Here is a 14,533-nt window from a genome sequence, read left to right as displayed (position 1 = left end):
GTTCCCCGAGGTGCTGGAGATGGAGTTAGTGTTCGCGACCGCCCGGCGAGGGGAGGTGTCTTCCTCAAGGGACCTTTCCTGACCCGTGGAGCCACTGGCTGCCCGCGGCGGCGAGAGGACGCAAATGGGCAGCACGAGACCGGTGCGGCTGCTGGCGAGCAGGCAGCGGTCCCGGGAAAGGGCGGAGCGCCGGGGGGGGCTTCTCCAGGCGCTGCACTTGCTACATTAACTCGGCGCGTCGGAGACGGCGGCACAACTTTCCGGGTCTGCCCCGGGAGTCGGCGATAGGAGGCTCCCCGCCGCTCCGCTCCTCGCGCCCCCGGACCCCGCGGCAGCGGGAGCCGCGCTCCGGCGGCAGCGGCGTCGCGGCTGCTGCTGACCCGGCGCCGGCCGGGCAGGCTGTCCCCGCGAGCCGGGCGGGCATGTCTCCCGCTCGCAGCCCCGCCGAGCGAGGCGGCCGCCGGGTCTGAAGGAGAGCGGGTGACCCCCGCCGCCTCCCGGCCATGCGGCCCCTCCGCGCTCCCCTCGCCCTGCTCTGCCAGGTGCTGGGTGCGTGGGCTGCCTGCGCCCTCGCCCCGGACCCCGTCGCAGCGTCCGGGCCGCCGGCGCCTCCGCAGCGCGCCCGCTCGCCGCCGGCCCCGCCGCCCCTCGCCCCGGGCCGGCGGACGGGCGCGCCGCTCCCCGGGCGCGGAGCCCTCCCTCGCGGGGCCGGCGCCGCAGCCGGCGGAGCGGCGGGGCCGGGCGGCAGCTGCGGGGCGGCGGGCACCGGGCGGCGGCGGGCGCGGAGCAGCGAGCCCGGAGCCGGCGCAGCGGCGGGGCGGGGCGGGGCGGGCGGCCCCCGCTGGCTGCCCCTGAACGGCTCGGCCGGCGGCGACGGCAGCGCCGGGGGCCGCGGGAACGCCACGGGGCGCCGCGCCCGGCTCCGCAACCCCTTCTACCCGCTGACCGAGGAGTCGTACGGCGCCTACGCCGTCATGTGTCTCTCCGTGGTGATCTTCGGCATCGGCATCATGGGCAACATGGCAGTGATGTGCATCGTCTGCCACAACTACTACATGCGGAGCATCTCCAACTCTCTGCTGGCCAACCTGGCCTTCTGGGACTTCCTCATCGTCTTCTTCTGCCTGCCGCTGGTTATCTTCCAGGAGCTTACCAAGAAGTGGCTTTTAGAAGACTTCTCCTGCAAAATCGTCCCGTACATCGAGGTAATGTCCCTGGGTGGGGATGCGCGGACCCCGAGCTCCTGTCCCCGCCGCTTTGCCGCCGCAAGCCGGAGCCCCATGCGGGGCCGTCATTGCTGCCGGCCCGGGGACGTCCCGGTGCGCCTTGGTTCGGGTTTCCCTGGTGCTCCTGCGGCCCGACCCGGCAGGACCGGGGTCGGCGGTGGCCGCTCCGGCTCCAGCGGCACCGGCATTTCTGTGAGTGCCGCTCAGTGCGTCCGGCGCTTCCTGCCACTCGCGCGCCTTCTGCTAAACTTTCCTTCCTCCCTGTGAGGGATCGCTTGTAAGGAGGTGATTGTAAAAAGGACCGTCAAAAAAGGATGTCTGAGCTTTTAACTTATACTTCATCGTTCAAATCTCATGCTTATTTAGCTGCTTTAAAAAAAAAAAAAAAAAAAAAAAAGCCATCAACTCCATTTAAACTGCAGCTTCTTGGCAGTTGTTCAGAGGCTCTGTCAAAGAAGCTCTCCGACAGCTGGCCACAGTCCTGCCGGCAGTGCTCAGGTGTCTGCTTTATTTATTTACTGGAACTGAACACTGAGGCTTGCTGCTAGGTTGGTAGCCTGGAGTTCTGGCTGGCTCTCCTGTATTCCCAAAGCCTTATGTCCAGCATTATTCAGTAACTGAGAACTGAGGGAACAACTGGTGGTTCTCTTGTCCTAAGAATGAGCTACAAAAAAGCAACCCGCTATTCCCCTCCAAAACACCCTCAAATACCCAACCTGTTATTAATACAGAGAGTATCAGTTTCATCAGCACATTAGTACACAGTAACACAGAATTAGCTGTCGAATGATACTATGGTATTTTAAAGTTTTAGGAAACTTGTGACCTGTGTAGCCATAAAATTGCCACGGTTCTTTCATCTGTTCAGTTTATTACTGGTGGTATTGGACAAAGGGTGGAGCTGTTCTGCGCTTAGTTGAATTCTAGGCCAGTACTATACCACTGCATTAAAAAAACCCTCAGAGTATACTTAATTGATTTGCATTTAGGAAGACATGATGCAGTAAATATGTACTTATTGAGAAACTGGTAGTGCTTGAATCCTTTAAAATACCTGAAACGGATTCTGGGGCTGCTGTGTTAACCAATAACATAAATAGCAGTGTTATAAAAGTAACCATCTCAATTAAAATAGTATAGTTTGTGTTTCAAGGACTTTCATGGGACATTTCATGTTCCCTAACCCTTCTTTTGGTGCATCCACATGCAAAGTTGAAATAATTCTTTGTAATGTTGATTCTAATTAAAAATCAGTAGTTTAAATTATTTGTGTGGCCACAGTGTTTCTCAAAATTAATTGCTTATGCTTTGCAGCTTTGGGCACTAAAGAGTTGTCAAACTGAAAGTAGTTTAGCTGAAATGTAGTTGCTGAAATTCAAAACTGTAATCCTGAAAAGTATTCAGCTGCTGCTATACGTCACTGTAATTTAATGTTACCTTATTTTTTCACTTTAATGTTCTGTGGCTGTCTAGAGTTGGTCTTATTCAAGAACTCAGTTGAGTGAGGATGAACTGGTAGCTTGGTCCCTGTGTTTGGCTTAATTATTACTGGTGTCTAAAAAGAAGTCATTTTCCTTGTCCTTGAGGAAGTATAATTAACTTAGTTCTAAGGTACAAATATAAAGAGGTATAGCCTTAGGGTTCTGTGTTGCTTCCAGAATTGCATATTTTTTGTTCAGTGGTCACTAAATATAATACTCATGTATGTAAAGTATATTCATCACCCTGAGTGGAGTAAGTAAAAGACTGGATTTCCCTCTCTGTAAATTGTGGCAATGAGTGGCAGATACTGAACACTAGTGGATCATGACTCTCCACGGTTCACCTGGAACCTGTAAAGAAAGACACTGTCCTATAAATCAGGATTTGACTCTGCTGAGGCAGAGAGAGCAAAGGTTCACCTCTTTCCAAGTGTTGTTCTAACCTCACAGGCATTACTCAGTGACACTGACACCACCAGGAGCAGTGCAGATGTGTAGCATGTCATGAAATCCAGCCCATGCACAGCTGCTGCTCCTTGCTCTGTCAAGGATTGCTTACAGCAGTGCATTCATCTGATAGCTGAGCACTCCCTTTTCCTTTGTAACTCACCTGGGCAGGCCCATCTCCTTCTCACACAGTGGGAAAGGGTGAAGTCTTCTTAGCTCTTTGAGGAGAAAGGTTAGACAGCTTTCTTCACAAGAGCTTCCTTTGTGGAATACAAATAGCATCATCTTCCTGAAGACAGACACATTTTAACCTCTTGTCTGTGTTTTCTCTAAGGTTGCACAGTGTGTAGTTATTTTAAGTGTCTCTTGGTTCTATCTCTTTTCATCTCTTTTTCTTGTTTTTTTTGCATATGTTGTTTAGGGAGCTACATGTCTCACCCAGATTTGTAGATCCAGAAATATCTCGAGCATCAAAACCCTTATTGGCCTGAGTCTTCTGTCACACCAGCTTTTACTTTCAGAACTAGAGAACAGGGGATGGTTCATTACCCGCAGCAAGTGATGATCACAGCATTTTAACATATTTCAAGCATGCTTTGTGTTATTTGAAGGTTTCAAGTGATCCCAGGGAAATACCTTGAGTTTTATTAGTTCAGCCTCTTGTGGCCAATTGGTTTTTATTTGTGCTGTTTAATGGATATTGTGCAGAATTCCAACAAAGCATCTGTTGCTAGTGATAACACATATGCACGCACAGTCTGGGGAAAATGTTTTATGATATCTTCCTGCACATTTGTATAGGTAAAGACTGAGCTTCCAACAGTGGAATGTCTCCACAAATTTAATTTAAAGAGCAGTTTTCCTATAGCTAATAAAGATCTTCTGTGACAAGTACATTAAGTAGTCGTTTCAGCCATATATTGTATCACAGTATGGCCACTTGTAACTACTAATTTTGAGTGTGCTGAAAAGGAATTGAGAAGGGAATTAAAACAAGTGATGCAGCTACTCTGCCTGTAAGGATGTGTGGAGATGTGCTTCTTCTCTGTCGTTTTAATACTCTTCTGAATTTTTTACCACTTTTCTGCATGATTCAGAAGTTTAGGTTTTGGCATGCGTGTCTGAAGTGTTTACCTGCACACTGTGTTTATTTTGTCTTTCATACAGTTTTGTCAGTGTTACACAGAATCAGGAGACATGAGGTAAATGACCATAGAAAGACAATGACTTTGGCTAATTCCAGCTGATGTGGAATTCTTTCAGTTTTGTTCAAAGCACGCACAGTCTTTTGAACAATATAGCTCCAGTTTCCCTACTTGCATATTTATTCTAGGCCTTAATAGAAAGAAATATAAATGTAGACAAAATCTATACTGTTACTGTGCTTTTAAATATTTTACAACTGTTAGTCATGTGAAGTTGCAGGTTTTTTATTTTGTTTTAATGCTGAAAGCCAGTTACAAAGAGATGAAATAAGTTGTTCAAGGCCCAGAGCAACTTGCACAAGATGACAAATTGATTGTCTCAGGTAGAACTAGAAACCTTCTTTCAGGCTTAAGAAGGAACTTTGCTCGAGTTGTGTTGATTTTACTCTTGGAGATTGCACTAGAAGCTTTATATGTTTGAGAGAGTCACATTCTATGCCAACAGATTGAATCAAGCTACTTATTGCCAAGTAAGGATTTAGAATTGAGGAATGGTCTAGCATGAGGGTTTGCAGAGGCTGATTTACCATCCTATGCAGTCCAGCACAGAGCAAGAAGTTGCTGAGGCCAGTGGATATTACACTGCCCTGCATTCAGTGGTAGTAGTCATGAGGCCCGCTGCCTTTCCCATACACCTCACAAAGAACAGGAAAAAGTTTGTGGTGTCCTCACCTGGACCATATCATGCATACATGGTGTGGTTCTGGAGCAGGCTGACAGTAAAAGCTTTTGAAATCTGATGCCCAACCTCTGCATGTGCTTTTGGCAATAATTTGTGGCATCACTGCTGTTTCTGGTGGGCAAGTTCCAGTTCAGGAAAGCTATCACAATTAGTATTCTTAGTGGAAAGCATAAGAATTGATTTGAACTGAAATACGAATTACTCTCTTTCCCTGGAGCTGATCCTCCAGGGCAATTTGAGGTGAGGCTTTTTCCCATTTCTCTCTTTTACTTGACAGAGGTAAGTAAGAAGCACAGAGAAAGTGGCTCTTCTCTGCCTGTTCCAAAGCTGTCAGAAGAGATCTCTATTTTAAGTTTCACTTTAGGGAAGCAAATACATTTTTCATGGGAGTTTATAAAAATTGTGTATTATCTGTCTGCTCTGTGTCTTTTGATGTGCGGCATTTTCTTTATGTCTCTTCTTTGACTCCAGTCAGAGCTGTGCTCCTGAACCTCCAGTGAGTCCTCTGGGTCATAGACAAAGACACTCAGAGATGTTTGCAGTTTCAAAACTTCATGAGAGTTTTCTAGGGCAATGGCTAGATGTATCTTTAACCTAGCAGAGCATCTTTAGTGCTTATCACACAATAATTTGAAACGGAAGTGTTAATATTTCTCTGCCCTTTAGGTATTAGTGGCATGGTGATAGTAGCTGCCATGTTGGCTGTTCTGTCAGTCTTTCTTTCCTCTGCAAATCCTGTCCTCAGGATCTTCTAAGTTTTTGCTTTTGGCTAAACTTTGGATGTGGCATTTCAGCATGGAAATGAATTTGTGTCAGAGTAAAAAATTGGGTCAGTAATGTTGAACTTACGTATGTGTGGAGAGGAAGAGGCAGCATCTGTGATTCCAGCACTATTGACTCTGCTCTGAACACTAGCATGCCATTTCTCCGTATGACAGGATTTTTCCTGCAAAAAGAAGAAGAAATAGATTTCTAGCAGTAGTTCCATGTTGCTACTATTAAGAATTAGTGCAACAGTGTCTTGTGTAGTGTCATGAGAACTTGATCCTCATTAGAGAGTGACACCAAAAATTGAAAAAAAAATATTAAATTTACTTATTTGGTAAATATTTGGACCGTTTTTCTTGGGCTTTTTAAAAAAAATTTGTTTGTTTTTGTTTTTGTGGGTTTTTTGTTGTTGTTGGTTAGTTTTTTTGCGAGTGGAGTGGGACTTTTTATTAAAAGGACAGAAATCTAGATGAATATTGCATAGTTGTTTGCAATGGGTTGATCTTTTATTTTGCATCCGTCTGTTCTTATTACTGGACTCTGTACTGTTGGTGTAATGTAGCACAAAAAAAAGTATTGCAGTCTGTGCTAAATTTATTTATCTTAGACAAAACTGACAAATTTACAGGAGTCCCCCTGGTATATTGGATTAACATGTTTGAAAGCTATGAAGTTTAATGTGGATGTGTAGCAGCCACAAGAAAATTATAAACTATAATGGCTTGGGGAATAAAAAGTCTTTGATATGATATAACAGGAATGGATATACAGAGTCTATGGGGTGTCACTGGTAGCTCAGAGGTGGCTTGGATAGTAGTCATCAACCTCTTCTGAAGTTTCAGCTTTCCCATTACAATGGGAAAATGTTTTGAATACCCATTTTGTAACAAAGGAAGGAAGAGTGCCATGTAGTTGTAAGGAGTTTTTTGTTATCAACATGAATTATGTTCTGTGTTAGAAAATTCAACTTCAGCTGGTAGAAGGGTCCACTTCTTGTAACACCTTTATTTAAGCTTATTCAATATGAACTTAGTCTACATTGTTTCCACTCCTCCATCAGAATGGTCACTCTCATTTCCAGCCTGGAGTTGCTCATAGTGATTGATTTCCATTCTGCTACATTCACTGCCTTTTGGCTTAAGTAACTTTTGTATCTCATAGTGGATTCTTTAGTTAGCAGCAATGTCACTTCTTGCGCTTTGTCGTACTGGATGGAATGACCCAATCTCTCTTTTGTATTCACTTACAGACTTTGGTCTTTGTTGGTCTTTTCACCCAAGTCAACTTTTCTGATTTTGTTTCTGGTTTTCATTAGTTTTGACTAGAAATTAGTGGGACAAGATTGGGTGTTATTTCCACAACCGTAACCCACTGTAACACATCTACACGGCTCTGCTGGTCAGCCAGAGGCTCTGCTCCTGGAGGCCAGGGCCAAGAGCTGTGGGACCACAGCCAGGAGAAGAAGCAGGGCATGCCAGGAAATGCCTGGGAACATTTTGGTAATTGTTAAACTTTGTGAAAGGGGAGCTGGTGTCTTGGAAGGATGGACAGGAGAACAGTAATTATGCTGAGCATTTCATGAGTTTACTATTGTTCTCTGTGGCCTCAGTTCCCCAAATCAGTTTTGACACAGTTGACTAACAGCTGGTGAGCTAATGACCAAAGGTTAATGCAGAGTCTTGAAGTGGCATCGCAGTGCCCACTAACCCTGGGAAGGCTTTTTAAAGAGCAAAAGTGTTTAAAGTGATTCTTTTGAAACAATAATATCTTCCTCTGTGTGTGTCTATGCTGTAGCCATTCTCTGCCCAAATGGTGTGGGTATCTCCTCAAAGCAGGGGCTCCTTCACCACTTCCTCAAAGCAAATTGATGGTCATTCTGTTGGAAATTTGGGGACTTTTCTGATTTCATGTAGTAAGAGGAAGTTATAAAATGATATCGTCCTGAATGTTTAGAGACTTCAGCAGAGTCTTCAGTGGACAGTATGGAAATAAACCAGACAATTAAGTGATGATCAAAACTTACTGAGCCTGACTTGCCCTTACCTTGCCTCATTTCCTGCCAGGTTGGTGGAATCAAGATTGCAGCAGCATATCAGACACTCAGATGTTACAACAAGAGCACCATTAAACTCCATGTGGCTTTGCACCACTTTACGATTTGTTAATTTGTGCTTTACCTTCTCCCTGTCAAAATTAGTGATCTTAATTCTATAGTTGTTTCAAGGCAATACAATATTAAAAAAGAAAACTCTGAATTCTTTCACACTTTCAGCTTAACTCTAATTATTAGTATGACTGGTATGAAGAAACACATCTGGACTGAAATTGTGTGAACATGCAGAATGCATGTCCCAGTTCTCACCATAGGTTTTTGAGCAGCACCCACTTATTTTGCTGGTTAATACTCATAGTCTGCTGTGTGGAGTAAGCAATCCAACCCTTGAATTGCTCTACTGCATCTAAGCAAGTCAGCTGGAGTGAATCCATGATCATCTGCTTGAGTGTTTCTGTTTGGTTTTTGTGAGCTTTTCCATGGCATCACTAACACCGCTAATCTACAGAAAATAGGAAACTGTTGCTTGTTCCAGGGAAACACTGGCTTTGTTTAGCTGGTTTCATCAGTAAATCCACAGGAGGGTTTTCAAAGCCGCCTTCCAGTATTCTTAGTTGTTTCCTCTTGCTCTCTTTCGCTGTTTTAAGCCTCCAAATCGTTGGTCAGTTAATGTGACAGGAACCCCGTAGGTTATGTTTGTTCATGGCAGACGTGTCTTCTTTCATTAGTCCAGCCCTACCAGCTGCAGAGTTTTGCTGTCTCGGCGCTGTGTAACAGTCTGTTTGCAATGAAATCCTGAAGCAATACAAATGTCTGCGTTGGGCTGGGGGAGGTTCGTGCCAGAGCTGGAAGGGAACATCTTAATGCACAGACATTAAGGTTTTCTTCTTTTTCTGATTTTCATTTCAATCCCTGTTCATTCCCAGATCTCAATTTTTTCCCTGTCTCTTATAATTGGAGAAAACTGAGTCCTGACCCTTTTGTTATTCATGTTGCATGTTAAGGCTAAGGGTTTTGCTGTCACTAAAAGATTTGAAGACTGCACACACATTTAAATGTTTTGGAAATAAAATTGCTAATCTTGAATTAAAAAAATCTGACTCTGAGCTGTGATGCTTCATTAGCAAAGTTTATCACTGTTCTTTAAGATTTACCTGTAACTATTTTTCTTTAAATGTCTTAATTTTTTTCCTGCATTTACCAAGCTTTCTTTGAATCTTGTCAGACAATTTAACTTCCAAATCAATGGTTGCCTATTAAAAGTGTTTACAGTCGTGCCTTGTCATTATTAAATATTTCTGCAAGTTAATTAGTAAGAGATTGCATCTTACTCATTCTGTCTTTTAGGAAGCTGCTTCAGAGAATTCTCCAACATCTTATGGTTTCTATCCCAAGTGCCTAATATTTTTCAGTGATAGTCAATTTTAGCAATCTGATATGGCCATTTAATATCGAGGGCCAAAATTAATGATACATTTATATAATTGTGCATAACCGTGTTATCTGTCTTTGCAGAACTTTTTTCAGAGATACATAAACCGTATTATTTCAATATCATGGTGGAAATCAGAAAGTGTTTCCTAAAGTCTACCTATATGAAATTTAAATATAGCATTGCACATCAAATTTTGAGGAGCAAAATTATAGTGAACTGCCTAGTACTACTTTAGATTTTACAGTTCATTGCATAGATATGGTTTATTCTTTATAAAAGTAAGCATTCTTTACATTTATTAGCAATATTATTTAACTTCTTTTTTCCTTCTGCATCAACACATTTTCAGCATAACACATGTATGCAAATCCAAGAAAATAAGTGAATTAAAATTCAACAGGGCACTTAGTCTTTCTACAATTGAAGTTAATGGGCGTTCTGCTTTAAATTTTAACTGAAGTTGAATTTATTGTTAATATAATTAGGTCAAAATGTATATAGTCTTCTTGCAAATTTCTTTTAGGAAATTAAATTATAAACAGGATAAAATGATAGGAAATGATGTTTCATGACAGCACAAATTTCTGCCCATGCATAGAATAATGATCATTAAAGCTGGAGAACATAAGCGTTGCTCTGTACTTTTTCCTCACAGTATATAATTGACAGCTCTTGCAAATCCATTTTTAAATCATTTAAAGAATGGAACTTCTTCCATTTCTCCTGCTCTCTAGTATACTGTCCCACAGAATGTTTCCTATGAAATAAAGCCTGTGTTTTCCTTTAATCTTTTCTAAAGTAATATTGACTAGTGGTTATATAGACCCTAACAACTACAGTTTAGTTTTGCACAGGCTCTGGAAGTCTGAGGATTTCAAATACAGTTTCTTTGAACTCATGGTAGGAGATGACTTTATGCGCCTACATACCATCAAAATTTCACTTAAAAACCTAAGTTTACAAAAATAGTTGTTGGATCCTACTCAATTCAGTAGATGCCTTATCCCCAGTATTTCTAAGTTTTGTAGCTATGGAAGGTTTAATGTTATGATCCCCTGAATGCATTACGAACTAGTTATGTGGTCATAACTTCTGTTGAAGGAAGACTCTCCTATCTCATTTTGATTTAAAATTCCAACCCCTGTGGTGGAACCAGTCTTTCTGAAAAACACCCCTTAGAAAAAAAGTGGGGGAGGAAGCAGTTTAGTTTTAAATTTTAGTCAATTCCTCTATATTTTTTTCCACTCAGTGTTGCACAGATGCTTGCTTGGATCTCCAGGAGAGGTTGACACCAAGCTGGAATAAGAATTTGTTGGCAAAAAAATAGAAGCATGTACTCTTTTTGGAATGCATGCTGGATGGTAGCTCAGCAAACACTGGAAGAAGTACTGTCTGTGACGCTTCTTTTGGTGGTGTTCAGCACCATGGTGCTCAACTGCTTCTCTTCCTCCCCCTGCCTTTTTTTTCTCATTTTCTTTTCCCTTTTCTCCCCCACTGTTTTATTATTTCCTCCCCCATCCAGCAGCTGTGTTAACCTGTGTTCTCTTTCCTCCTTCCCAGGTGGCCTCTCTGGGAGTCACCACGTTCACGCTGTGCGCTCTGTGCATTGACCGGTTCCGTGCCGCCACCAACGTGCAGATGTATTACGAGATGATCGAGAACTGCACCTCCACCACGGCCAAGCTGGCTGTCATCTGGGTGGGCGCCCTGCTGCTGGCCCTGCCCGAGGTGGTGCTGCGCCAGCTGGCCAGGGACGACCCCGAGTACAGCGGCAGCCCCGCGGGCGAGCGCTGCGTGGTGAAGATCTCCACGGCGCTGCCCGACACCATCTACGTGCTGGCTCTCACCTACGATGGCGCACGGCTCTGGTGGTACTTTGGCTGCTATTTTTGTTTGCCTACCCTCTTCACTATCACCTGCTCCCTGGTGACAGCCAGGAAAATCAGGAGGGCAGAAAAAGCCTGCACAAGGGGGAACAAGCGACAAATTCAGCTGGAAAGTCAGATGAATTGCACAGTGGTGGCTTTGACCATTTTATATGGATTTTGCATTATTCCTGAAAACATTTGCAACATCGTGACTGCCTACATGTCCACAGGGGTCTCTCGACAGACTATGGACCTCCTCCATCTCATTAGTCAGTTCCTTTTGTTCTTTAAGTCCTGCGTTACCCCAGTTCTCCTGTTCTGTCTCTGTAAACCTTTCAGCCGGGCGTTTATGGAGTGTTGTTGTTGCTGCTGTGATGAATGCATCCAGAAGTCTTCCACAGTGACGAGTGACGACAATGACAACGAGTACACCACTGAACTGGAGCTCTCCCCATTCAGTACCATCCGTCGTGAAATGTCGACTTTTGCTTCCGTGGGGACTCACTGTTAATTGACCTTAGGACTTTATTTCCTGTATCTTTTTCCTTTTTCTTTTTTTTTTACTTCATATTTTTGTTTCTTGAAAAAAAATGCAGGAAAAAGAAAATCACTGTTTAAAACTACTCTGAAAACCAATCTGTATTAACAGTCATACTTTGGAAAATAAATTGTTTCGTTATTAAAAGGGAAGAAAGAGAGAGAGAGAAGGAGAGCCAGCACTCAGTTTTAAATTGTGAGATTTTGTATGGTGCTAGGATTTCATTGGTTGAGGAGGAGGATCCAAATCAATCCACTTTTTTTAAAAATTCTGTAGCGTTTTTTTGATAATCACTGTAAAATGATTATATAGACATTGTGGGCTTTGCAAGGTGTTTTCATGTGAAAGATGTGGTGGAAAGTATTTCAAGGTAGTTTTAATCCAATTATTGTACACTATTTTGAGAGGACTTGGGCTTCAGAAAATTTATAAAGTAGCATAAAAATAAATGAGGTTTTATTCTTTGATTGTCAATCTGCATTTAACAAAGACATCTATGAGTAGTATTAAATTCCTTTAATAAGTAAAAAAAAAAAATCTTTGCATATTGTAATTTAGGTGGCCATATTTAATTTACTTACACTTGGAGGATATAATTACAGTGTTTAAGGAAGATGGTTATAATGGTATTAGATTTACAGGAATGGGCTTTTTTAATGTTATATTATTGAAAGTTCAATGTGCCTCATTGAAAATTTTCTTCTTAACCTGCAGGTATACAAAATCTTGAGTTATTTTATACTTCTTAAAAAGAAACACTCACTTTATGACTGAATTTTGTCTCATGTGGTTTCAAAATCAAGATTATTTCCAATATGCTATTGGTTTTACATAGAGTTTATGTCCTCCATCTCTGTATATATAGCTCCTACTGGCTTCAGTGAGAGTCTCATTGCAGAGAAAGGCATTTTTTTGCCAGAGATTTACTGACAATAAATGTGAGGGACTGAAACATGTGGAGAGTGAATTCCTTCTTTTTTGAAAGGCATAAACACACTTGGACACTTGGGGCTTGACCCAGAGCCTGTGGCAGTCAATGGAGGGGTTTCCATCAATTTCAGAGAGCTTTGAATCAGACTGGCATCTACTATTTGTTCTGGGATATGTAACATGAATATTAATGACAGGGGCTCTGTATGCTGGTTCAGAATCATGCTGCTCTCACAGAGACTGCTATTCACTAGCAGCTCAAAGCTCTGAAGCTGTTTTTGAGAGCCACCGTGTGTTTTGCTGATGGCTTCTTGCTGTCCACAGAGTTGTTAAAATAAGGATATGTCAACACTGCCAGCAACAGTGTGATATAGTAAAATTCAAAGTTGTCTTAAGCAAGCCAGGTTGGAGACTGGAAAGTGCCTATCCTTACCAACACAGCTTATTTCCCCCCTCTTGGCTGAAGCAAACATTCTGTTCTTGGCAGGCAAGCTGGCTCATATTTACACTGGGCAGCAGGCTGAAGTGTAGGCACATGCTGAGGAGCTGAATTTTTTATAGATAGCTTGTATTTTAATACTAATTAAATAAATAATGCAGCTGTATTGAGCAGAAGGAAAATCTTGTGCATCCATGCTTTGAAGTTAGCAGTGAATGTAACATAGTCTTACCTCCCTCCTGATATCTGAACTTGCTGTAACTTCTGGGAAGGACTGTATTTTGTTTGTAGATTCCAGATTTAATATGTCTTGGTATCTGCTTGGGCGAGCAGTATTTTCTTTTTCTTTACCATTTTATCCTATAATAATTTCAACTGAGAAAACCAGTTGACATCAATTAATATGAATCCAAACACATGCATGTGAGTTCTTCTGACTTTTGAATCAGATACTGGGCCCTAGCAAGGCAGTCTGCTTTAACCACAGGCATGTGTTTATGCTTAGAACTTGAGAAATTACCTAAGTTTTTTAAATCTTGTTTAATATACTCAGTTACCTTTGAAGGTGGGAACTGTCCCCTCCTTATAAAATCTTTCATTGATTTTCATTGGCTTTTCTTGATTACATTTAATAAAGTATTAAAGGGATTAAAGAGAAAAGATGAAAACAAAATCTTCCTCACTTTGGTGCCTGTTTCCTCAAATACATATTCCCATCTCTGCATTTTGACTTTTACTATTCTTTTTTACTTGCCAGTATTTATAAAGAATAAGACTCTCTTTTTGCTCCTTGCTGAGAGAATTGTTTCCCTTGACTGCCTTTTCTCTTACAACAGGGTCTTAAGGGTCTTGGAAAGGAACAGCAGAATGGGAGGAAACACTTTAAAAGAAATTTAAAAAAAGAGAATTTACTTGGAAGTATTAAATGATCACATTGCTATTTTAGGTGCAAGAGCACTCCATTGCTTTGGATGTAAGGTGCTTCCAGCTTTCCACTCAGCACTGGGTATGTGTCAGCTCTGCTAAGGACTGTTCCTAGCTCACAGGTTACATGTTCTGTGTTCCAGAGAGCTGCAGTTGGCTTCTGTATTTCAGCATTTCCACAAAACATGTAGGGTAATCCTGGAGAACCAACCAACAAAGCCAAACAAAAAAACCAACAAGACCAGGCCAAACCAACAAAAACCCCAACAGCAACAACAAACCCATACCCAGCAAAAAAACCGACCCCCACACAAAAAGATGTAGTAAGTAATTGGAGAAGATAGGATCTGAAGATCAGTAATGTTGTGGTTGTAAATACATTTTCCTACTTGCGTGGCAGAGCATTATGCAGTATTGTGTTCAAAGGGGCTTCTTTGTACCCTCTGTAACCTTGCCTTTTCTGCTGCTGAAAGAGCATTTTTCACAGCTATTTCTCTGCCTTGCCATGGATAACTGTAACAATTTGATGTGCAAGAC

At 42.5% G+C, this 14,533-nt stretch overlaps 1 protein-coding gene across 1 annotated transcript; it reads left to right on the top strand.

The window, feature by feature from the left end:
* The first annotated feature begins 446 nt into the window (after positions 1-446).
* On the top strand, positions 447-13,763 carry GPR37 (G protein-coupled receptor 37). Its single transcript, XM_033058347.2, has 2 exons — positions 447-1,205; positions 10,858-13,763. Exons 1-2 carry the CDS (start codon positions 504-506, stop codon positions 11,674-11,676), a joined length of 1,521 nt encoding a protein of 506 aa, XP_032914238.1. The 5' UTR covers positions 447-503; the 3' UTR covers positions 11,677-13,763.
* The last annotated feature ends 770 nt before the right edge of the window (positions 13,764-14,533 follow it).

This window comes from Catharus ustulatus, chromosome 4, assembly GCF_009819885.2.
Source record: "Catharus ustulatus isolate bCatUst1 chromosome 4, bCatUst1.pri.v2, whole genome shotgun sequence".
NCBI classification, from domain to species: Eukaryota; Metazoa; Chordata; class Aves; order Passeriformes; family Turdidae; genus Catharus; species Catharus ustulatus.
This window is presented reverse-complemented; position numbering and strand designations above follow the sequence as displayed.

What these genes read in the sequence shown, in the direction of transcription:
- GPR37 (XM_033058347.2), top strand. Translation starts at nt 504, where the DNA reads ATGCGGCCCCTCCGCGCTCCCCTCGCCCTGCTCTGCCAGGTGCTGGGT. An exon ending in AAATCGTCCCGTACATCGAG is followed by an intron (nt 1,206 to 10,857) that starts GTAATGTCCCTG and finishes CCTCCTTCCCAG; the next exon opens with GTGGCCTCTCTGGGAGTCAC.